This window comes from Lynx canadensis, chromosome B4, assembly GCF_007474595.2.
Source record: "Lynx canadensis isolate LIC74 chromosome B4, mLynCan4.pri.v2, whole genome shotgun sequence".
Taxonomy (NCBI): domain Eukaryota; kingdom Metazoa; phylum Chordata; class Mammalia; order Carnivora; family Felidae; genus Lynx; species Lynx canadensis.
The window spans coordinates 123,385,901-123,408,546 of NC_044309.1; the positions used below are offsets into that span (position 1 = coordinate 123,385,901).

Consider the following 22,646-nt stretch of genomic DNA (forward strand, 5'->3'; position numbering starts at 1 on the left):
GCAAAGGAACAAAAAGGAAAAATCGGTCATGAGGTACCTGCTTGTAAATCTGGCCTTTCTGCAACTTGTGGATCTTATCCCAGAGTAAGACACCTTTCTCGTTCACCTTTCGGAAAGGTCTAACAACAGAAACAGGAAACATGATCTGTGGGAATCTGCTTATGAAACACGACACAGTTACTCACTGGGAACAGAAAGGGGCTGCACAGACCTCAAAAAGCCTGGGCACCCAAACTCCACCTCCACACTCCCTGGTTCAGTGCCCTCATCCAGGGCAGACCCCGGTATCCAAATGTATTTACAGAGGAAAGAACTCCAGGGTCAAATAAATTTGCAAAACACGAGGCACTACTTATGGCCGTCTTAACAAGTCATCCATGACTCTGAAAAGCCCACCCAGTACAGAAACTTTCTTTAACCCAGATTTCCTAAATGCATTTGATCACACAGAAAATCTGCTTCGCAAAAACACGCTTCTGGAAATGCTGCCTCAGTACGTGTGTCGAGCTTGGCACTTGAAATTCAGCCACTCTACATAAAAAACAAATCTGAGGATGAGGCATATCATTTTATGATGCAAAATGGGAATAAGAATAAAGCCTTCAGGGAGCTCCCCTCTACTTAGATGGGATGAAGCCTGATTCATGAATCGATCAATAAAGCCAATTATATCTTTAAAGTTAAAAAGAAAAAAGAATGCATGCAGGGTCTATTTGCCTTTTTTTTTTTAATTTTGTTTTTAATGTTTATTTTTGAGAGAGAGAGTGAGACAGAGTGTGGGGAGGAGGGGCGGGGGAGGGCCAGAGAGAGGGAGACACAGAATCTGAAGCAGGCTCCAGGCTCTGAGCTGACAGCACAGAGCCCAACACAGGGCTTGAACCACGAACCGTGAGAACATGATATGAGCCGAAGTCGGACGCCCAACCAACTGAGCCACCCAGGCACCCCTGTTTGCCTTTTTTTAAGGTAACATTTATTTGGCTTGTTTTTCTGATTAGAAAAACATTGAAACTGAGTGCAAAAAATCTGGAAAATGCAGAATACGATGAGGAAGAGGAAAATGGCCTATAATCCCAGTGCCCGGCTATAAACATCTAACATTTCAGTAGGTGTCTTTCAATCTATAAAGATAACATTTGTTACCCTTCTCTTTTTTATGAATATAAATGAGGATCACCATATATCCTGATTGGTATCTTTTTCTCCTCTAATACTGTGAGCAATTTCCCATGTGATTACATATTTTTCGTATGTTGTATTTTATGATCATAAAACATGCATGCTGCTTTTTTTCCCAAACACATCAATTCTCATGGCTGTATAATATCTCCTCCTATGGATGTTCCTTCAGGTTGTCTCTGACCATCATTATAAATAAAATGGGAGGAACAGAGGTGTTGCAGGCGTGCAGAACAAAGGCAAAATAAATGGGTGCGGGCGGGGGTGGGCAGGGAGAGCTGTGCTGCCCCCCCCCCCCCCACCAGGAAATAGTCTAAGACAGCACTCTGCCACTGTGTATAAGTGTAACAAGGAGAGGGTGTCCTTGGTGAAGGGGGAGATGAGGCCCTTGTCCTGATCACACCCTGGGATCTAATAAGAAAGTTCGGGAGAGCGTTTTCTCAGTGAGAAAGCAGCCAGCCAACGTATAGCTGTTTTTGATCAACACTCTTAAGTTTTTCCTTCATTCCCTTGAATTCTCAGTCTCTGCACATGGCTCTTGGATCTGCCTCTTCCTTCAGGAATCACTATGACACTTGGAAAATGGGAATTTAGTGTCCCAAGAGGAATTTAATCCATTCAACATGAACTATGGAGCACTGCATTATGATACGTTAAATCACCTGGCAGAGAGGGAAAGACTGCCTGGTTACCAATCGTGGAACAGAAAAATGTGGGTTAAAGTGCTTCTTTATACAAAGTGCAGATTATTCTTATAACCCCAGTGCAGTAACTGTCAACACTATTGATATCTGGGGGGACGACTCTTGGTGAAGAGGTCGGTTCTGCACATTAAAGGCATTTCAGGATCCCTGATCCGCACCTATTAATGCCAAGAGCACACCGGAGTCACTGTCAGAACCCACGACTTCCCGCCCCTCTGTTTCCCATGACAGGAACACACCACGTAAGCCTTGGTAGAGAGGTACTCCACTTGACACATAACTTCTGCAGAGTTCTGCAGAATCCAACTGGAATTTTAAATGCACCACTTAGAGCTGTACGGAGAAAAATACCCACCAGGCAGTTTTGCTGTTGCTGCTGTCTTGTTACGCTTCACAATGTACCTGCATCAAGAAGTCTAACTTACGATGTTAACACTACGCATGGCTTTTCACTGCTGTCAGTAGTTGTTGTTTTTTTTTTTTTAAGTTTCTTTTTTATGTTTTTATTTTATTTTTGAGAGAGACAGAGAGACAGAGCGCAGGCAGGAGAGGGGCATAGAGCGAGAGGGAGACACAGAATCTGAGGCAGGCTCCAGGCTCTGAGCTATCAGCACAGATCCCGATGCAGGGCTTGAACTCACAAACTGGGAGATCATGACCTGAGCTGAAGTCGGACACTTAACCAACTGAGCCACCCAGGTGCCCCTCAGTAGTTTTCTTAAAGCCTGACTCGTAGGACTCAGGTTGAAGTGAGAACAGTCTCAAGCTGTCGGCCATGCACTAATCTCACCCTCTATGCAATTACTTGCTAGAAGGATTAAAAATCAATGGGGCGCCTGGGTGGCGCAGTCGGTTAAGCGTCCGACTTCAGCCAGGTCACGATCTCGCGGTCCGTGAGTTCGAGCCCCGCATCAGGCTCTGGGCTGATGGCTCAGAGCCTGGAGCCTGTTTCCAATTCTGTGTCTCCCTCTCTCTCTGCCCCTCCCCCGTTCATGCTCTGTCTCTCTCTGTCCCAAAAATAAATAAAAACGTGGAAAAAAAAAATTAAAAAAAAAAAAATCAGAAGCTATAATGTCAGATGCTTCTGATTTTCCAGCTAGATTTTACCAAGTCGCACTACGTAAGTATTCACGGCAGCAAAGGACTAAAATCTAGCTCTCCCAGAAAGACACTCACCTCCGCTTATCGTTAAAGAAGTTTGGCTTCTCAGCCTGAACGATGACCACATCAAACAGGTCCCTCCAGTCTTTTCCAACAATATACCTCATCCCTTTGTCCCTGGAACAACACGTCAGCCAGGTGAGTCTCACAAGAGAGGGATTAACCACTTTTGCAACTTTTTCTTTCCAATTTCCAACTGTTCAGGTCAGTGGGAATACAAGGCGTGAGCTGGAGCCAGCAAGGTCACCCACAACAACTTACACAAAACTACTGGGGCTGTTGGTGATGAGAAACATCTTCTTGCCATGATCAGCCAGTTTGGCCAGCACTGCGCGGGTCTGCTCGGCGTAGCAGATGTACTTTTCTGCGAGCAAGAGAAGAGTACACACGGACTCAGCGTGAAGTCCGTCAGGCTGCAGGTGGTTACCAAAAGGGGCCCAGGGGCCCGGCACTGTCCAGGGCACCAGGGGCAGAAAAGTCTTAAGGCAGGGTGGCCCCACCAGTACCGGGTCCATCGGGGACCAAGCCCCTGCCTCCTGCCTGGGTCTGAGTGAAAACACGAAGTGCCTGCAGCCGCCCGCTCCCCTGTTTTTGAGTCACTGTTACGCCAAGTTCTGAGACAAAGGGGAGGGAGACATCTGAACCGCGAGGAAGCCAGGTCCGCACGCTGCACTCGGAAGGGCCCTACAGCCCCTGCTTGGCCTCGGGAATGAAGGCAAAATGCCTGCGCCGTGGCCTGGCAGGGGGAAGGCTGTCTTCACCATGAGGCTACATACCGATATCTGCTTCGATTGCTCGGTACATGATTCCTTTGATGTGCACGTCTCGAATTGAATCCTGTCCAAAGAGAGGTTTTTAGTGAGTGAAACCATAAGTGAGGTCGCCTGAGTAACAGGACAAGCGAGACGGCATTCGGGACGATGTCCGCCTTTAGAAGCCTGGTGATGCAAGCACCAAATGAAATCGAAATTCTGGCCCATCTGGCACAGGCGGCCCCTCGGGGCGGGGGGGGGGGGGGAGAACTTAGGTTTCCATGGCGACAGTGGCAGGTTCCAATGCAGTTGTCAAAAGGGCCCCTGGGAGGAGGTAACTTGTGCGAACAACTCTGAACAAAGCCCACGTGATACATGGCAACGTCTATGCAGGATCACACAGAAACGGTCCCAGGGCATCTGCGGAAAGGGAATCCTTGCTGTTTCCTCTCTGCACCCCTCCCTGGACCCCAAGGGCAGGTTCCATCATCTAGAGAAAGAGGTCGAGGCCAATGGCAGGACCTTCAGTTCAGTGAGGCGGGGATCGTCAGGGAGATGGTAAGCCAGCCAGTAAGCACCATCAAGAGGAGGCCGCTCACCGCCCCCACCGCCCCTCACCGCGCCCCAGGGTGTGGCAGCCTGATGGCCTGCAGCTATCAGAGCACAGCCGTCCTCTCAGGGGGCACTAAGCAGGTCTGCTACCTAGGCGGCACGCCTGGAGGCACACGGACACTTACTGGAGGGTGTGGTCGGGGACTGGGCTGCAGGCAAAACGGGGCCATAAGCCTTAGAAAACCGGTAGACTTCTGTCAAAAGTGAGCACCTCTGGACTATAAACTCAACCCCGATCACCTTCTAGCACAGGCTTGTTCAACTTCACATCAACAGAAGGCAGGGGTTAAGAGCAAGCCGGAGCCAAACTTACCTGGCCTGAAATCTAGGCTCTACCACTTACGAGCTGTGTGACTTTGGGCAAGTTACTCAACCTCTCTGTGCCTCAATTTAACTGTAGAATGAGGGTAAAAATAGTACCTACCTCCAGGCATTATTGTGAGGATTTAATTACTTAATATGCATAAAGCACTCAGAAAAACAGTGCCTGGAATATATGTAAGTGTTCACTGTTGGTGCATAAACATCTCTCCTCATGCCTGCAAAGGGTTATATAACTGAAAGTGATTCTTCTTCTTTTTTTTCACAAGTGATTCTTAAAGTATTTCAGGGCACCAAAAGGAGAACAGAAACTAAATATTTAACATTAGTTCAAACAATACCAGACTAACATTGAGAAGCTAGACTTCATCCTTCATCTTCCTAAAACCCGTAATTTTAGCCAAAATTTAAAACCAGTCCTAAGCATGTAGGCATAAAAGCATTATAGTACATAAGTACAGATCTTTTAACTATAAGTACTTAGGGGTACCTGGGTAGCTCAGTCAATTAAGAATCCAACTCTAGACTTGCTCAGGTCATGATCTCACTGTTCATGAGATCCAACCCTGCATCAGGCTCTGTGCTGCTTGGGATTTTCTCTCTCCCTCTCTCTCTGCCCCTCCCCTGCTCGATCTCCCTCTCTCAGATAAACATGAAAAAAAATTTAATACACAATATATACTACATATATGAATATATATGCGTATATTTACTATATATATTTGAAATAAATATTATTAATACATGAACATGTTTTTAAGTACTGAACAAAGTTCAGACAGCTTAAAGAATACATATAAACACACATGTTTGTGAATATAAGTGAAAATATATAAATGTGAAGTTACATAAATGATGTGCATATGCATGTGTGTAAGTTTCATAGCTGTCTATAAACCTCCCCCACTGGGTTTCTGCACAGCTTTTGCAGGGCCTGGGAAGGCCTCCATGGAACCTCTGGGGACAAGAGGGCTGCAGCCTTGGTGTGACGTCACCCTCTCCACAGGCAGGCGCAGGGGTGAGCTGGGTCGCAGGGGTGAGGTGGGCCGGCTGGACCTCAGCCACCACCAGCCCCTCTGACCAGATGCATGGGCCCTGCCTTTTGGTCGGAAAGAATTAGAAATCCAGATAACAGTATGAGTACCCTCTTCTTTTAACACGAAATTAGACTGATTTCCAAGTGTTCTGGTGTAATATCTTTCTTAACAATTTTCAAGGTAAAACCGTAAATAAAAGAGATCCCAGACGAAGGACTGTTTCAAACACCTAGCCAAAGGAGGCTAATGATTCTGTCCCTTTGCTGAAATGCTTGGAGAGTTGTGGCATCACCGCCTCTCACCTTGACGTCTTTGTACAGATGGACAGGCTCATAGTCAATGTTGTTCTTGAGAAAGTACTCGTTGACACAGGACAGGAGTGACATCTCTGGCAGGGAGAAGATGTCCATGAACTGCTTCATGGTGTTTCCGTGAGAACTCTGCAAGCAGGGAGGAGAACTTCAGAAGTGGAGACTTACCTGGGGGAGGTCATCAACAACTAGATCCCTCTCCCCAAGAAAGGATAATTCTAACAATAACAAAGCAGAAGCCTTCACCTTTTCTTCTCATTCCCACCACAGCCGACATCCTACTCTAAGCGTAACTGGGGAATCCAAGGAAATGCCCTGATTTCCCCCCCAAAAGTCTAACCCATGTCACACTCCTGTGACAACTCTGTCTAACTTCCAGCTCACTCTACCCCACCAAACCCAGAGGAAAGTCAGCAAGTCGATTATGGCCTGGGGAATGGCATTAAAAGCCACGTAACTCTCCTGAATGTAAGCACCTCCGTGCAGCCATATGTGAGCCTGAAAAAGAGCCTTTCTCTGAGTGCCTGCGATTTGTAGCCCTAAGTTTACCAGCTGACCAGGCATCTTCCAGTGCATTTTGACAATGTAAACAAAAGCCCACCTAACAAGACTGGAGCAAAAGCTCAGAGACAGAAGTCAGAGAAGCAGAGGCTTCCCTGAGGCACAGGGTGACCTGTTATCTTGGATCTCAGGGCAGGTGACCTCTACTACGCGGACTTCATCAGAAAGTGGGGACACACTGGGAGGAAGGGTGACAGACAGGGGCGGGTGCACGGAAAGTGTAGAGAGCCTCTAGCAGGTAGGGAGGAAAGGGCTAAGAAAGGGCAATCTTGAAGGACCTAGGAGAAACACCAACATACGAGCCTCTCTCAAATCCAGGGTCTCCCAAAACGTCCCAAGTGCCCTTGTCAGTTCCGCAGGAGCACACAGAGACCCCAAATCTACCAGGCCGTGTTTCGAGAAGGAAACAGATAGGCTGCCTTAAATGAATAATCTCTCATTACCTTTCCATAAAAGTCACTCATCTGTTCCAAAGGCACGTGGGACCCCTCGTACATTTCAATGACTTCTTCATCGGGGACAACGCTGAGGCCTCTGGAAAAATCACGGGCAGTGCAGTTAGACTCACGTAGCAAGAACAGCGATTTTCAGACCTCTGGCAACTGCTGGGATTTTCGGCTGAGGTGCCAGACACCACGGTCACGAGGAGGTGAGACGTGCCGCTGGTAAGTGCTACAAATCACAGGCGAGAAGCTGCTACCATTACTAACAGCAGGCCATTGGAATAAGGACAGAAAAATAATACGTCCTAGATGCCAGATGTGAATTCCACACACTCATTCACTTACTTCTCAGCAATCCTAGGAGGGGAGCACTAGCATCCTCCCATTTCCCAGCAGAGGCAACTGAGGCCCCGATAGGTCACATATCTCAGCCAAGGTCACCGAAGTAAGAAGTGGTGGGTCAGGACCGGACCCCAGGCTTCCTGGCTCTCAGGCCCAAGCTCCTCAACCTCTACGTCGTGCTGCTTCTCTCAACAAAGCACAAGGCCTTCCTTTGCCTTGCTGTGGGTCTTTGTTTCCATTTTTATGTTTTTACTACATTAGGGAGAGACAGGCTAGCTTTGTCTGTATCATCCTCCTGACCTCTGATGCTCTAACCTAAGGTCAGCGCTGAGGAGGGAAAAGCCATGCATGAGGCTCGGGCGGACTAAAAACCCCATGACACAAGGCAGGAAGCCCAGGTGCCACCTCCAAGAGGGATGACCCCAGATGCTATGTGACAGCAAAGGCCAGTTTCCTCATCTACAAAAAGCCAGGGTGACATCTGCCATCTGCCTGCCTCCAGGAGCCGCAGCAGAATCTGTGAACCAATCCAGCCCCTCCACAAAGGGAAGGGTGACTTTTGGAGTCCGAGTGACCTGGGTTTCACCCTGCCTCGGCCACCGGCGCTGGGAGCAGGTGCTGTCACTGGGGATTTCACGTTCTCCTATTTCCCCACCTGGCACTGCCTGCTCCAGCGTGTCGTGAAGAAAAATGTCTGTTCCCCAGCCGCGTCTCTCGGGAAGGTGCTTGAGAAACAGACACCAGTGGTGAGGAGACCACAGAATGAATGGTGGGAAGTCTCCGCGGTGCCACGCGGGAGTATCCACGATGCAACAAGAGTCTTAGTTACTAATATGAACAGGCTGCTTATCATATAAAATCACCTGGCCAACAACACATACAAGCTGAAATTGACGGCTGACATGCAGCTGTGATGGGAATCTAATTTCAGCCTTTTCCCTTTGTTCTCCACCCTCATAGAACTTTCAAAAATACCCAAGGAGATGCATTAATATTTTGCCCCCGATCTTGGTTAACTTGATACATTGCACTTTATCATTCACCAGATCAGTCTGGACAATGACCTTGGGGCAGAGCTCCTGTTAAAGTATCAGCGCTCAGGCGTGCACACGCCTAAGGCTCTAACACTTAGAAACTATAAAAAGTGGGGGGCGCCTGGGTGGCGCAGTCGGTTAAGCGTCCGACTTCAGCCAGGTCACGATCTCGCGGTCCGGGAGTTCGAGCCCCGCGTCGGGCTCTGGGCTGATGGCTCAGAGCCTGGAGCCTGTTTCCGATTCTGTGTCTCCCTCTCTCTCTGCCCCTCCCCCGTTCATGCTCTGTCTCTCTCTGTCCCAAAAATAAATAAACGTTGAAAAAATAAAAAAAAAAAAAAAAAAAAAAAGAAACTATAAAAAGTGGAAGAACTCTGCTGGGGGAGTCATCCTTCTGCCCCCAAACTAGGCACTACCCTAAGACACACTCACAGGCACAGAACCTCACAAGCTGCATCTTTAAGGCCCAAGTAACCAAAGGTCAGCTCAAAAGCGGGGAGAAAGCCAGCTGCAGCCAGCTGAATTCCGCGACAGGCTGGTGGGGAGGGAGGGGGTTTGGGGGACCGCCTGCACCTAGATGTAACCTCAACCAGCGCTAGGATCAAAACAGAAACTACTTGGGGGGGGGGGTGCACCTGGGTGGCTCAGTCAGTAAAGAGTCTGACTCTTGATTTCAGCTCATGATCTCACGGTTCGTGGGTTCGAGCCCAGCATCGGGCTCTGAGCTGACCGCGCAGAGCCTGCTTAGGATTCTGTCTCCCTCTCTCTTCCCCTTTTCCACTCACTCTGACTCCCTCTCTCAAAATAAACGAACTTTAAAAAAAAAAAAAATTGAAACTACTTACACAGCTTTGTGTGACTGCGAGAAATAGAAAGGTTAGGAGTGCAAATCTGACCGAGTCTGTCCGGGGTTCAAATCCCAGCTTCCTTAATTAGTAGGGCTATCACCTGGACAAGCAATTTAACCTCTTTGGGTCTCACTGCCATTTTCAAAATGGGGAACAATGATAGCGCCTCCCTCCTGGCATAACTGAGAAGACAGAAGAGTATACAGAGGTGCTAGCAAATGTGCCTGTGATGAGAGCAAATGCAGCTTTCACAAGGTCCCCATGAAGAACTTAAATCATGGGTACAAAATGGGACTGTGGGGACAGCCAGTCTGCCTCCTCCTCTGCCCGTGGCATCCACTCCCACAGCCCACAACACAAAAGTTGAACTGATGTGGGAGCCGGGGACCCGCAGCAGGTCTCAGAAACGGGTGAGGCTGAGGAGGGGGCACTCTGCCCGGCCATGGGCTCATTCTCACCCCTTTTAAGGGAAAAGGAAGGGCATTCCGCGTGCTTCTGCCGCCCTGAGCTTGCTCTGGTCTACACGACGAGTCACCCTGAGGCAGGCAGTGGAGTTATGCCAATCTTACAGAGGAGGATACCAAGGCTTTGGGATGGCCAAGAACTTGCTCAAGGCCACACACATGTGAGCAGCGGGGCTGGGGTCCACGCTCAGGAAGTGTGACCCCAGAGCCCCCTCGGCCCACCACATCCCCTCGGCACTGCGGCCACAGCGACCGTCCCAGGACCTAAACCTGGACACTCCTTCTCCTCCAAACGCCTCGGCGGGGGTCTCGCTCTGCCCCACGCTCCCTGACACGGTGGACAACTTGCCTACAGAAGAAGAAACAAGACAATCAGGAGCCACAGGACGGCATCGTCCAAGAAGAGGAAGGAAAGACCAGGTCAGGCTGAGAGGGCAGGGTGAGACCTCCCCGCAAGTCCGCCCCGAAGGAAAGATGGGTGAGATTTCAAGAAGCAGCGAGGGAGGAAAACCGTACTGTGGGAGAAGGCCAGCATGAACAGGTGGCGAGCAGCAAGAAAGAACTCAGAGGAAAGAGACACATGCACCCTGTGCCCTGCCTCACGCACTCCGAGACCGGCTATACCTGTTGGCAAGAGAGAGTCCCCTTCTCCTGTTGACCTGGGGCAGGGCGGGGGGGGGGGGGGGGGGGGGCTGGGTGCATCACACAGAGGGGTCTGCCTGGAGCAAAGCCAGAGGGAGAGAGCCAAAAGATGGAAAGAGTTGTGAGAGGTCAGTTTGGCCCCTGGAGCCAGCCACGCCTACAACAAGCCCAGACCACAGGCCCTGGGTCTGAATCCTACTTCTGTGCGGCCTTGGGCAAGTTACTTAAGACCTCTGTGGTAATACTAGTACAAGCCTCACAAGGTTATTCTGAGGATCAAACGAGTTAACTGAAATAAAGCCCTTGTGACGGTGTCTGTGCCGTAGCAAGACGTCACGTTTGCTAGTGGCTGTGTATTATCACCAGTTCTATTATTCTCATCAGCATCGCCATCTCTTCTCCCCTCTGAAACACCATTAAAATGATAATAAAAGAATAAACTACTCCAAAAGTCAAGGGAAGTGAGAGCAAAAACATCAGCAGACAAGACATTTCAGTATGTTCACCGCAAGACACAAAGCAAGTGCCTGACACAGCAAGTGGAGAACAGAGGCCAACAAGGGACACCAACGAGAGGAACCGAATAACCACCACAGCCCCCCAGAGAGGCTCAGCCCTGTGAGGCACTGGGGAGCTCCTGGAGGATGTGCTCCAGCAAAATGAGGGAGTAAACCAGAGAGAAGAAGGGACAGGAACCAGGGAATGGGGACAGAGGCCAACGCAAGCTCCAGGATGAGCAATCAGAGAAGGGTAGTCAATTAAAAAAAAAAAAAAAGTAAGTGATAGATTATCTAAAAACATTTGAACTGTTGGGAAATAAACACACGGATGATATCTGTGATGGGGCATTTAGAAAAAACCAGGGACACCTCTACGGAAAATGAAACAAATAAAAAATGATGTTGTTATGAAATCTAAGAAAAGGCACACGCTGTACAAGGAAGAAAGCAGTCACGGTGCACGACCTGGTGTTAAGAAGGAAATAAGACTGAAGAGTCACGATGCAAACAATGACCAACACTGGAGGAACAGGCAGACATGGACCGTCACGAGGCTCTAGAAACGAGACTGCAGAAGCCGTGTGTGTGTGTGTGCACGCCAAGTCCTGTCCCGTGGCAGAGATGATGTCCAGAATTAATAAATTAGGAAACAGAAATATGAAAAATAAGCACGTTACTGGAAGAAAAATGCAAACAAAAAAAAAATCAAGAGTGTAAAGGGGTTGGAGGGCAAGGGGGGGACACAGGACTGCTGCCCACCACAACACTTTCAGCACTGATTCTGTGAACATATTTAACTTGGATTAAAAAAAATGTTAACTTTAATAAGGAGTTTGTGGGGCGCCTGGGTGGCTCAGTTGGTTAAGCATCCGACTTTGGCTCAGGTCATGATCTCACAGTTCATGAGTTCAAACCCCATGTCGGGCTCTGTGCTGACAGCTCGGAGCCTGGAGCCTGCTTCCGATTCTGTGTCTCCTCTCTCTACCCCTCCCCCGCTCTCACTCACTCGATCTCTCTCTCAAAAATAAATGAACATTAAAAAAAACTATAAAAAAATAAAAAGTTTGTGAAAGAAGAATCTAAGATATGCACACCTCTGTTTTTAAGGTACAACAACGACACTCCTAAATCCTCCCTAAATTCAAGAATTAGAAAAGGCAAAATCCTTCATGTTCAGTTTCAAAGATTTCAGCCTCAACTAAGTACTTCTATTAATTCTAATAAATGGGGGGCAAGGAGGGGGGAATGTCTTAATATCCAAACTACTCAACTGCCATGGTGGGAACCAGAACCCGCTGCCTAACCCCAGCACCCCTCCCCACCCAAACCCGTATCCCAGAACCCTCACTCAGCGGGCAGACAGACACCCCTGGAGAGCCCTCCTCCCGCAGAGTCCCCCAGAGTGCCCCTTCATAGTCTCAGCACACGTCCATCATCGCCTTCGTCACTACGGACTGCAGTCACTGGCTTATTTATGTGGCTTCCAACCTACACTCCCAGCTCCTTGGAGCATCCTCGTAAGCCAAACCCTCCAGACCTGGCATGACAGTAGGTGCCAATCAATGTTCCTGAAGGAATGAGTGGATAAATCACAAATACGCACACAGAAACCCTCTGCATCACTAAGCGGTCAGTGGGTCTTGAAACCCAAAACCACTTGGTTACTTTGGGTGAATTAAATTTACCTCCTCTTACTCTTACCTGTAGACGGTTCCCAACTGGATGTAATGAAAAGCATCTATCTTCATCAAAACCGCCTTCAAAAACATAAACACATGCACAGGTGAGTAGCGCAGAACAGACAGCATGTTTACGAGGACTGTGGGTTATAAATCGTGTCAACACCAGGCTGACATGACAAGGAAGTACCCTGTATGTATCTGACACGGACCTTGCTGGCTGATTAAAGCAGCGTGCAACCTGCCAAGGAAATGACTGCAAAATCTGCAAAACAATATGACAACTGGCTCTTCCTTCTAGAAATAAACAGTATCTTCCAAATGGCTAATGCATTCACTCATTTTTTCCAACACATAGTCTCCTGAAAAAGACTTTATCTAAAGATGTTTTTTAAATCATTCAGTTCTGCAGCCCCAAAGAATATAATTGAAAATCACGTTCTGTGTTCAGCAAAGAAAAGCACCAAGAGTACACGTTCTTCCCAAACACCATCAAACTGTAAAAGAACGTGAGGGTGAAACCTACCCGCTGCACATCGTAGTGAAGTCCACGGATGGCAAAATTTGGGTCATACTCATACTTCCTGATTTCCGCCGGATACTAAGAAAAAAAGAAAGGAACCATTTTTCAGCAAACAACGTACTGAGTTCAAGACACGGATCACATCCGGTCCCTGTACAAAAGCTGAGGTGGCTGATGTACTTTGGTGGGAAGACGGGGTCAGGACGGAGCACAGCTTGGCCCTCTGTTCTCAGACCAAGTTCCTCTTGGCCACAGTGCCCTCCCTCCACCCACTCCCGTCTACCTGCCCAGACACAGGTAAGGCCTCACCCCTGCCCCAGCTTCTCTCGTTTTAACTCCCTCTGCCCATCCCATCCCTCTGCCTTGGGACTCCTATTTCCCTAAGACCCCGGAGACACATCTGCTTCTACCTCCAAGACTTCACTTCCTCCTACTGTATTTAAGGCAGCTGATGAATAGTCCCCTCTGTTGGAAGCACAACTTCTCCCAACACGTTATCAACCATCCATTCAGCTCACATGTGAGCACCTCAGTGTATGAGCCCCCTGCATGGCCCCACTACCAGGTTTCATGAAGCAACCCAAGCAGAAAACTTTTCAAAGGGGGGCAGGGGCCCTCCATACAGCGTTCATTGCTTTCCTCATCTGGACTGTCAGCCGCTGCTCACCCTTCGGGGGCTGGAAAGACCTCACCGTTATCAGGTGCAGTCTCCCACCCACCCGGGCCAAGAGGGCCCCTCCCTCAGCGTGTGGTACCCAGTTCCTGCTCGAACACTGTGACTCAGAACACACGCTGACTTCTAGAGGCAGCTAGGTTCCCCTGGCATTTCCTATTCTTAAACCATTCTTCGAATTCTGCAAAAATCCCAGCTCCATTCTTATCTACTGGACTAGGCATCCAAGTCCTTCTCTCCCTCCCCAAATCCCAGAATTAGAACACCAGCTACCCCAAGGGGAGCACCAATGTACCGAGCGCGGTATCTGCTGCTACTGCACACGGGCCCTACCATTCCCATTTTACAGATGGGGCACCAGGGCACTGAATGAAACAATGTGTCCTGGCCACACAGCTGGGATGCGGTGGGGCGGGGAGTCAGGCCTGGGCCTTTTTGCCTGCTCTCCCGACTCCCCTCTGCCCTTGGAGTACAGTCTTGCGGGACAAAAGAATACTCCTGAGCCTAGAGAGGCTGTGTCACCAGGATCTCCCAATCACGATGTCAACTGCTTACGTAAAAACCCAGACAGCTATCAAGACGCACAGGAGCCTCTTTGCACGACTGGACTAACCTGTCGTGACCAGGGCCACGTTTGGGTGAGGACGCTTCCTGCTCCCACCAGCTGAACTGCACGCGGCAAGTGTCTGAGCTGCACAAAGTGCTGACTCAAATGTCACATCTGAGCTCATTTATCTGATGCCCGCCACTCATGCCAAGAAATCACCAAACGCTATTTCCACTCAGGGGCGTTTCCAAGACCTCTGAACGCTGTGTGTGGTTCCATGTCTTTACTAACACACTTCACACACACATGCCCGGAACCCACCACACGGCACCGCGATCCTGCCCATCCCTGGAGTCTTCTCCTGAACTTGGGCGTGAGGAGGAAGGGGGAGGACCCGGGGAAGATACTTCAACGTTCCTGAGACAGTGCTTTTTCACTGAGCCAGCCACGTGCTACCCGCTGTTCTGGACACGTCTGCGACTTTATTCTACGTACTCCTCACGGCACCAGCACGGAGGAGGTCGAGCATCGCATGTCCGTTCGTTGAATAATCTGAGAAGCAGAGTCAAACGAACGGCTCAGGCTCACAGAGATAGACAGAGGCTGGGCCGGACTTGAGCCCCGGCCCGTGTCACACCCGAGTCCACGTCAACCACCTGTAATCAACTCTGATGAACGCTGAGCCACCGCAGGAGACGCCCATCCTGTGACAGCAGAGCCTGCCGCGTCCGACCGCCCGGTGGGTTCGCTCAGGAGGTTCACGGTGGGACACAGGGCTGGCCACCGGCGCGAGAACCAGAGACAGAGGGTACGCTCTCTGCACACAGACTCCTGGAGGCTGTGGTGGCTCTTCTCTGAACGAGGTCTATCCAGACTCCCCAGCAGGACACAGACATCACAGGGAGACACAGCCACGCACCCACCCGTGGGCCCCAGAGCGGTGTATTCTTGGGGAGCCACTCCCAATAGACACACCATGTTTTTACGTCACAGGCGGCTGAAAGGGCCTCACGGGACACTGTTGTCACAAAGAACACAGGCCCCAGTGCTGAGGGACCAGGCGTCAAATCCCAGTCCTACTCTGTGTAGCTGGGTGACCCTGGCAAGGTCTCTAAGTGTCGGTTTTCTCATCTCCAAAGTAAGGATACCAGGAGACCTACCGCAGGTGAAGTAGAGGGAAGAAAGCAAAGGACGCGTGCGGGGGGAGCCCCTGGCTGGCTAGGTCGGCAGAGCATGCAACTCTTGATCTTGGGGTTGTAAGTTCAAGCCCCACATCAGGTATAGTAATAATAAAATCTTTTTAAAAATTTACTTTTAATTAAGAAAACAAAAAGCAAAAGAAAAGGAAGCCTGAGGGGTGGCGGGGCAGTCTCTGGCACGTAGCCGTAGCAAGTTGCAGTGAAACGGAGTTGCTTTGCTGGACTAGGAATCGGGAGGCCTGGGCTTTGAGACCCCCTCTTCTAGCCTCTGCTACTTCCCAGAGGACTTCAGGCAAGTCATTTAACCCCCCCACCCCTTCCTTCATATGAAAAATGAAACAGACTTGGGGTGATTTCTCTGCTCGACTCGTGCCCCCTGAATTGTGATTTCCCCTGCAACCAATCAAGTCAGAAATGTCCTCACGGCGGGCCCCTTTCCAACCCACACACGTGCGCACGTGCACGGGCCTGTGTGCACACACATACACGAGCTCACGGCATCTCTGAGAATAACCGTCAACAGGCTTGTCCCATCGAGGAAGCCAGAGCTGCTCCCAACAGCCAGGGGGTTACGCTTTTCTCCACTGGCCTAGGACCAGATTTTCTGGACTCTTCAGAGTGGAGAAACTTTCCACCAGCCTGAAAAATATGACTCACTCAATGTGTCGTGAAGATTACTGGTGTCTCTAAAAGCAGAACAAAGGGTATAAAAAGATAAAAGACCTAACGGCACTGGGGATTTTTATTAACCCTGTCTGGTTTCCTTCAGCACCTGGATTGGTTCTAATTCCAAGGGTAATCTGAGCAGGCTATCACGTGGGGACAAAGGTGGAGCAAGATGCTCCAGAAATGTCCCTTACAGCTTCAAGCACAGTTAATGCCCAGGAGTGCCCACTCTGCATACCCAGAAATGTGTACATTGTCCCTCCAGGTCTGCGGCTTGGCCGCGTCTCCAGCTAATTACAGAGCTCTCCACAGGGCTAGCAACCTATGCATCACAGCACCGCTGCTGAGTTCCTGAGGTCCAGATGCCTATAAATATAGGTTTTTCAGAGGTCTCTGAACGTTTCAGGAGTCTAAATTATGCGTCTAGTCGGTGGCAGGGCAAACGGGCATGAAAACAAAGCTCTCCAAAATCTTCACAAAATGGGAAGCGAGGACAAAACAACCTGCATCCGAATGGTGACTCCACACCAGGCGCAACACTCTCATCTAACCGTGTAATTCCATAAATAGGTCACGTGCTTACTGAGCGGGTCCTTTACGCCAGGGCCTGGGAACATGGCAGGAGCGAACAGATGGAACAGATCGCACAGTCGCTGACCGAAGTTTATATCCCACCATGGGGAGGCAGACGTACACAAACACCCAGCAGAATGCCCCGTGGTGAGAAGTAATACAGAGCGAATGCTCTACAAGGGCTTGGAGAGCTGAAGAAAAGAATAAGAAGTTGAGGAGCAAGGCCTCGGACCGCCTGGGGCCAGGAGGGATCGTCCAAAGCAGAGGAAGAGCAGGTGCAAAGGCCCTGGCAGTTCAAGGAGCAACGAGAACTCTGGTGTGAGAACAGGTGGGGGGGAAAGTGGGGGCGTGGGAGCAACGGAAGGCCTTCTCTGTCATTCCAAGTGTGCTGGGAGGGCTTCAGGGGGCCTTGGGTCCAGGAGTGATATGGTCAGAGGGTGATGGTGGCCTGGCCCAAGGTGGTGGTCGGGAGGGGGGAGAAGGGGATGGAGTTAGAACATGTTTTGAACAAGTATCTTTTGAAAGAGTGAGAAGAGAGCTCACAGCTGCACAGAGCGACCCCCTCCCAAAGAGCAGAGCATAGAAAGGGAAAGAGTAACTTCATGGTGCAGAGACGCTATAAACACACCTCGGCCACGTGATCAAGGCCAACATCAATGGCGGTGAGTCATGTAGACAGCACACACCCTTGATACGATATGGTGAGAATGGCACTTTACCTCTGTGGTCTTCCTCCCCCAGAACCCACAACCTCAGTCTACGAAAAAAAATGGCAGACAAATCCGAAGAGAAGGCATCCTAAAAAATACCTGACTAGTACTCTTTAAAACTGCAAGGTCATCACAAACCAGGGAATTGTGAGAAACTATCAAAGCAGACCCTAAGGAACCATGACAACTAAATGTAATGTGGCATCCTGGATGGGACCCTGGAACAGGGAAAGAACATCAGGTAAAAACTAAGAGGATCTGAACCCACTATGGACTTCATTAAGTTAATAATAACATTATGAACGTGGTTCTTCAGCTGCGATAAATGTACCACAGTAAACTGTGATCAAGAGGAAACCAGGCATGTGTAGACACAGGAATTCTTGGTATTACCTCTGCAACTTATCTAAAAACGTAAAACTCTCCTAAAATTAACGGTTTATTTTAAAAAGAGAAAAAGAAGAAGGGGCACCCGGGTGGCTAGGTCAGTTAAGCATCCAACTTCAGCCCAGGTCACGATTTCACGGCTCGGGAGTTCAAGCCCCACATCGGGCTGTGTGCTGACAGCTCAGAGTCTGGAGCCTGCTTGGGATTCTGCGTCTCCTTCTCTCAGTGCTCCTCCCCTTTATGATCTCTCTCTCTCTCTCTCTCTCTCAAAAATAAACATTAAAAAAAATTTTTTTAATAAAAAAGGAGAAAGCAAGAACCCATAGCATTTGCTGAGAGATCAGACGTGGAGCACAAGAGAATGTGAGGCGTCATGGCTGATGTTAGGCTCCAGATTTAAAAAAAACGGGTGAATGTCAGTGCCTGTTAATGACAGGGAACACTGATGAGGGTATGGATGTGGAACATGAAGTCAAGAACTCTTATCACTCTCCTTCTATTCCTTGGTGGACCCATGAAAGGAAAATACAGTCATTACCCTATATTTTGTTCTATTTTTATGAAAACTTCTTTTTCTGAAAAAAAAAAAAAAAAGAAAAAAAAAGCATAATTAAGGGGCTAGAACTTTTACATTTGCTTTTTGGGAAGATGCTAAATTGCAAACTTACTGTTCTATTACTGTGCATCTCAAAAGCAGATGTCTTTCCATCTCTACAAGTACATTTAGTCTTTGGCAGGAAAAATGGCACCAAATTAAACGCCTCTTGGAAGAATTATTTTGTTTAATCAGAGCAAGAGAAAAATCTGCATAAGCATAATTGACTCTATTAATATGCCTGACATAATTAGTGTTATGACTTATTTCTTTTATCCAAGCAACAAACAGACATAATGGGAATGAAACTTCAGTGATCTTAAGTCCAGAAGCTTTTAAAATCATGATTGTACCTCTTTTTCCCCACCTGTTTCATCTCCCTTTTCCCCCATTTCATACATTTTTTATCTTCATAATTTTTTTTATCATCATGAATATTTTATTTCCATATGAACAACAGGGTGGAAATGAAAGGTGTTATTAATCCCACAAGGAACAACACGGAATAAAGAATATTTATGCCTTGGAAACAGATCTGAGTTCAAATTCTGGTTCTGTCTCCTACTGATCTCGCGGCTTTGAACTATGTGCTCATCTCCATTAGCCTCAGTTTCCTCACCTGTAAAACAGAGACAACATCTATTTGTATGGTTGTCACGCATATTAGAAAGACCAGTAGTGGGCAACCTGTGTAGCTCAGTTGGTTAAGCATCTGACCTTGATTTCAGATCAGGTCATGATCTCATGGTTCCTGAGTTCAAGCCCCGCATTGGGCTCTACACAACAAGGGGCCTATTCAGGGTCTCTCTCTTGTGTGCGCACTCTCTCTCAAAATAAATAAACTTGAAAGAGAAAGAGAAAGAGAAAGAGAAAGAGAAAGAGAAAGAGAAAGAGAAAGAGAAAGAGAAAGAGAAAGAAAAGAAAAGAAAAGAAAAGAAAAGAAAAGAAAAGAAAAGAAAAGAAAAGAAAGAGAAAGGCAGTAATGGCTAACATTTGAGTGTTTTCTATGGGCCAGGCACTTTATATATATTAATTCATTTAATTACAACGACTTTGTGAGGACAGTACTGTTACTGTACCCATTTCACAGAGGAAGAGACTGAGGCTCAGAGAAATTAGGTGAGTTTCTTGAGACTACCTGAGAAGTAAGTGGTGAAGGTCAGGATTTGAACACCAGCGGTCAGGCTCCAGAACCTGTGCTTCTAGCACCAAGCAGAAAATCAACAGACAGGACTGTTAATAAAATGACCGCTATTTTACGAGTGACAATCAAAGTCACAGCAAATGCCACAGATGACCTAGGTCTAGAAGGCCATCAGCAATGCAACACCCCTTCAGTTCAACCTCCCCATGGGGTCGTGGAGAGGTGGTGCAGGTTGGCAGACAGGGCAGTGAGGGCGGGACCAGCTAGTTCACACTCTGCTTTCACAGTCAGGGGAAACGTCTGCAGGTTAGATGGAAGAAAAGAGAGTCTCCTGAACAGATGGGCAAATGCAGCTGGATGGCAAGTGGCTAGATGGGTTTACATATGGGAAAGTGGCCATAACTAAAGAAAGCTGCCTGTTGGCTTAATGGCAGAAGGGAAGGTTATTTTTGACACATGCCATTATTGAATTTTGAATAAGGAGAAAATGACTTGCTTATTAAGTCCACTGATAACCAAAAGCTGAGGGGATCAGGAAATATGTTGCCTCAAATGGTGAGGATCCAAAACCAATGGAAATTTTGGCAGCATTAATAAAGGTATGGTATCCAGAACCAGGGAGGTGATGGTCTCCCTCTATTCCATACTAGTCAGACCCCACCTGCATGAACATCTTCAGTTTGGGGACTCGCATGTGAGGGGGATAAACCAGAGCACACATAAAGAAGGGTAACTGAGATGATAAAAGACCAGAAAGGCAGCCAAATGGGAATGGCTGAAAAAACTCAGAATGACCAGCCTGGAAAAAGAGACATCTTGGCCAGCATAACGGCAGGACTACAGAACACATAGCCCAGTAGATTAAACACTATCCTAGCAGATAAATCAGGTATAGAACATTAGTTCTCCTGATCTAGGTTTCTAGATTTCGCACACCTACCAGTCTGCCCACCCCAGCCCACCTTTGCTGACAAACTCCTTCCGGGGTCCCGGAAGTATCACCTTCTTTGTTGTTCTCCTAATTCCCTCAAGCAGAGAAAGTTGTCCCAACATCCTCTACACATCCCTAGCTCTTTGTTCAGACGCATGGAGACGCCTCCAGGAGGTGGACGCGTAATTCCTCTGCTTACACGACTGCCTCCCCACTACAGTGCTGGTCCCCATATGCTACTCATCCTCACTCCCCCTGCTTCTACCACAGGGCCTGGCACAGAGGGGGTACTTAGTAAAGGCTGAAGGAATGTGTGAAGGAATAAAAGAGAAGAGATCGATAGTGAAAGCTGTCTGAAGGCAGAATTGTTCGACCCGCCAAATCCAAAGTGCCCCCTGCACAAATGCACCCCGGTCTGAGACAGACCCTGGAGCTGCACTTCTCGGGGGCGTTCTGGGGGTTCTCAAAGGCCACTAGGACCTGCTGACCTCTGAGGATGCTTCTCACTCAGGCTCCTGAAATAGATACTCAAAGTGGACTACAGAAAAGCATGTTGGGTTCTGAGTGTTTCTTTTTGCCTTCCTTACTATAAGGTCTCAACAACACTATGCACCAGAAGACAGTCAAATGTTCTTTATATAAGAACAACTCAAGTCAGGAGTGTCTGGGTGGCTCAGCTGGTTGAGCTTCCGGCTCTTGATTTCAGCTCAGGTCACGATCTCAGGGTTCATGGGATTGAGCCTCCACATTGGGCTCCATGCTGACTGTGGAGCCTGCTTGGAAGTTTCTTTCTTTCTCTCTCTCCCTCTCTCTCTCTCTCTCTCTTTCTCTCTCCCTCCCTCCGTCCCTCCCTCTCTGCCCCCTCCCATGCTTGTTCTCTCTCTCTCTCTCTCAAAAATAAATAAATTAACTAAAATAAATAAAATAAAATAAAACAAAACAGAACAGAACAACTCCAGTCAGTGATGAGGTTAAAATATTGCCTATTAGGGGTGCCTGGGTGGCGCAGTCGGTTAAGCGTCCGACTTCAGCCAGGTCACGATCTCGCGGTCCGGGAGTTCGAGCCCCGCGTCGGGCTCTGGGCTGATGGCTCAGAGCCTGGAGCCTGTTTCCGATTCTGTGTCTCCCTCTCTCTCTGCCCCTCCCCCATTCATGCTCTGTCTCTCTCTGTCCCAAAAATAAATAAACGTTGAAAAAAAAAATTTAAAAAAAAAAAAAATATTGCCTATTATTTGAAGGATTTCTTCTAACCAGAGCTCAGCAGGCTGCCGGTTCATCAGCTCTGGGAGAAACTCCGTCACCACTCGGTGAGAAATGAGAGCACGGAGTCTGTAGCCCAATCTCCGCTAACGCATAACTTGAAAATCTTTCATTAAAGAGACATCTAGAGATTAAAAAAAAAAAAAGCAACTATTTTCCGGTACAAAGTTCCAGTGATGGGAGATAAACAAGTTCTGGAGATCTATTACACAGCACAGCACCTACAGCAAACAACACTATATTGCTAAAACATCTGCTGAGAGGGTAGATCTTATTTTAAGTGCACACACACACGCAAATAACAATAATAATAATGCAGGGGGCAGGAGGAAACTTTGGGAGGTGACAGATGGTTTATGACCTTGGTGGTGGTGATGGCTTCACAAGCATACACTATGCCCAAACTCATCAAGTTATATACATTAAGTGTGTACAGCTTTTTGTACGTCAATCATACCTCAAAAAAAGTGGTTTGAAAAAAAAACCAACAGGCTTCTGGATAGAGTCATTTGGAAGGGAACAAAATCTACTCATGCATTCAACAACAATTTACTAAGTGATGTCTGTGTGCCAGGCACAGGGCCAGATACGCTCACGGCTGCTCTCCAACGTCTAAGAGAAGGAGGAGGGAGACCACAACGTCCCTGTGCTCTTACCCGGTGTTCGTTGATGAGAAGGTCCCGCGCGGCATTAAATATCAGCGTGTGGAGGTGCTTTGAGTAAAACACCAGGGTATAATCGTAATCAAAGCCATAGATTTCAATGTCCGACAGGCTCATCTCATTGTTTGAGAAAATGGCATCTGGATTCAACAAGTTGTTCATAATGGAAGGCACCAAGTCTAGAAGTAA

The 22,646-nt window shown here is 48.2% G+C and overlaps 1 protein-coding gene across 1 annotated transcript in view; it reads right to left on the bottom strand.

Moving 5' to 3' along the window:
• The window catches only part of NT5DC3 (5'-nucleotidase domain containing 3), a 63,750-nt gene that overhangs the window by 20,907 nt on the left and 20,197 nt on the right, over positions 1-22,646 (bottom strand). Inside the window, exons 2-10 of the mRNA XM_030320398.1 lie at positions 22,452-22,636; positions 13,114-13,188; positions 12,610-12,665; positions 7,082-7,172; positions 6,069-6,206; positions 3,821-3,881; positions 3,306-3,408; positions 3,060-3,161; positions 38-119 (exon numbers count right to left, since the gene is read on the bottom strand). Of these exons, the coding sequence (XP_030176258.1) occupies positions 38-119; positions 3,060-3,161; positions 3,306-3,408; positions 3,821-3,881; positions 6,069-6,206; positions 7,082-7,172; positions 12,610-12,665; positions 13,114-13,188; positions 22,452-22,636 (893 nt within the window). The remainder of the gene's footprint in view (positions 1-37; positions 120-3,059; positions 3,162-3,305; positions 3,409-3,820; positions 3,882-6,068; positions 6,207-7,081; positions 7,173-12,609; positions 12,666-13,113; positions 13,189-22,451; positions 22,637-22,646) is intronic.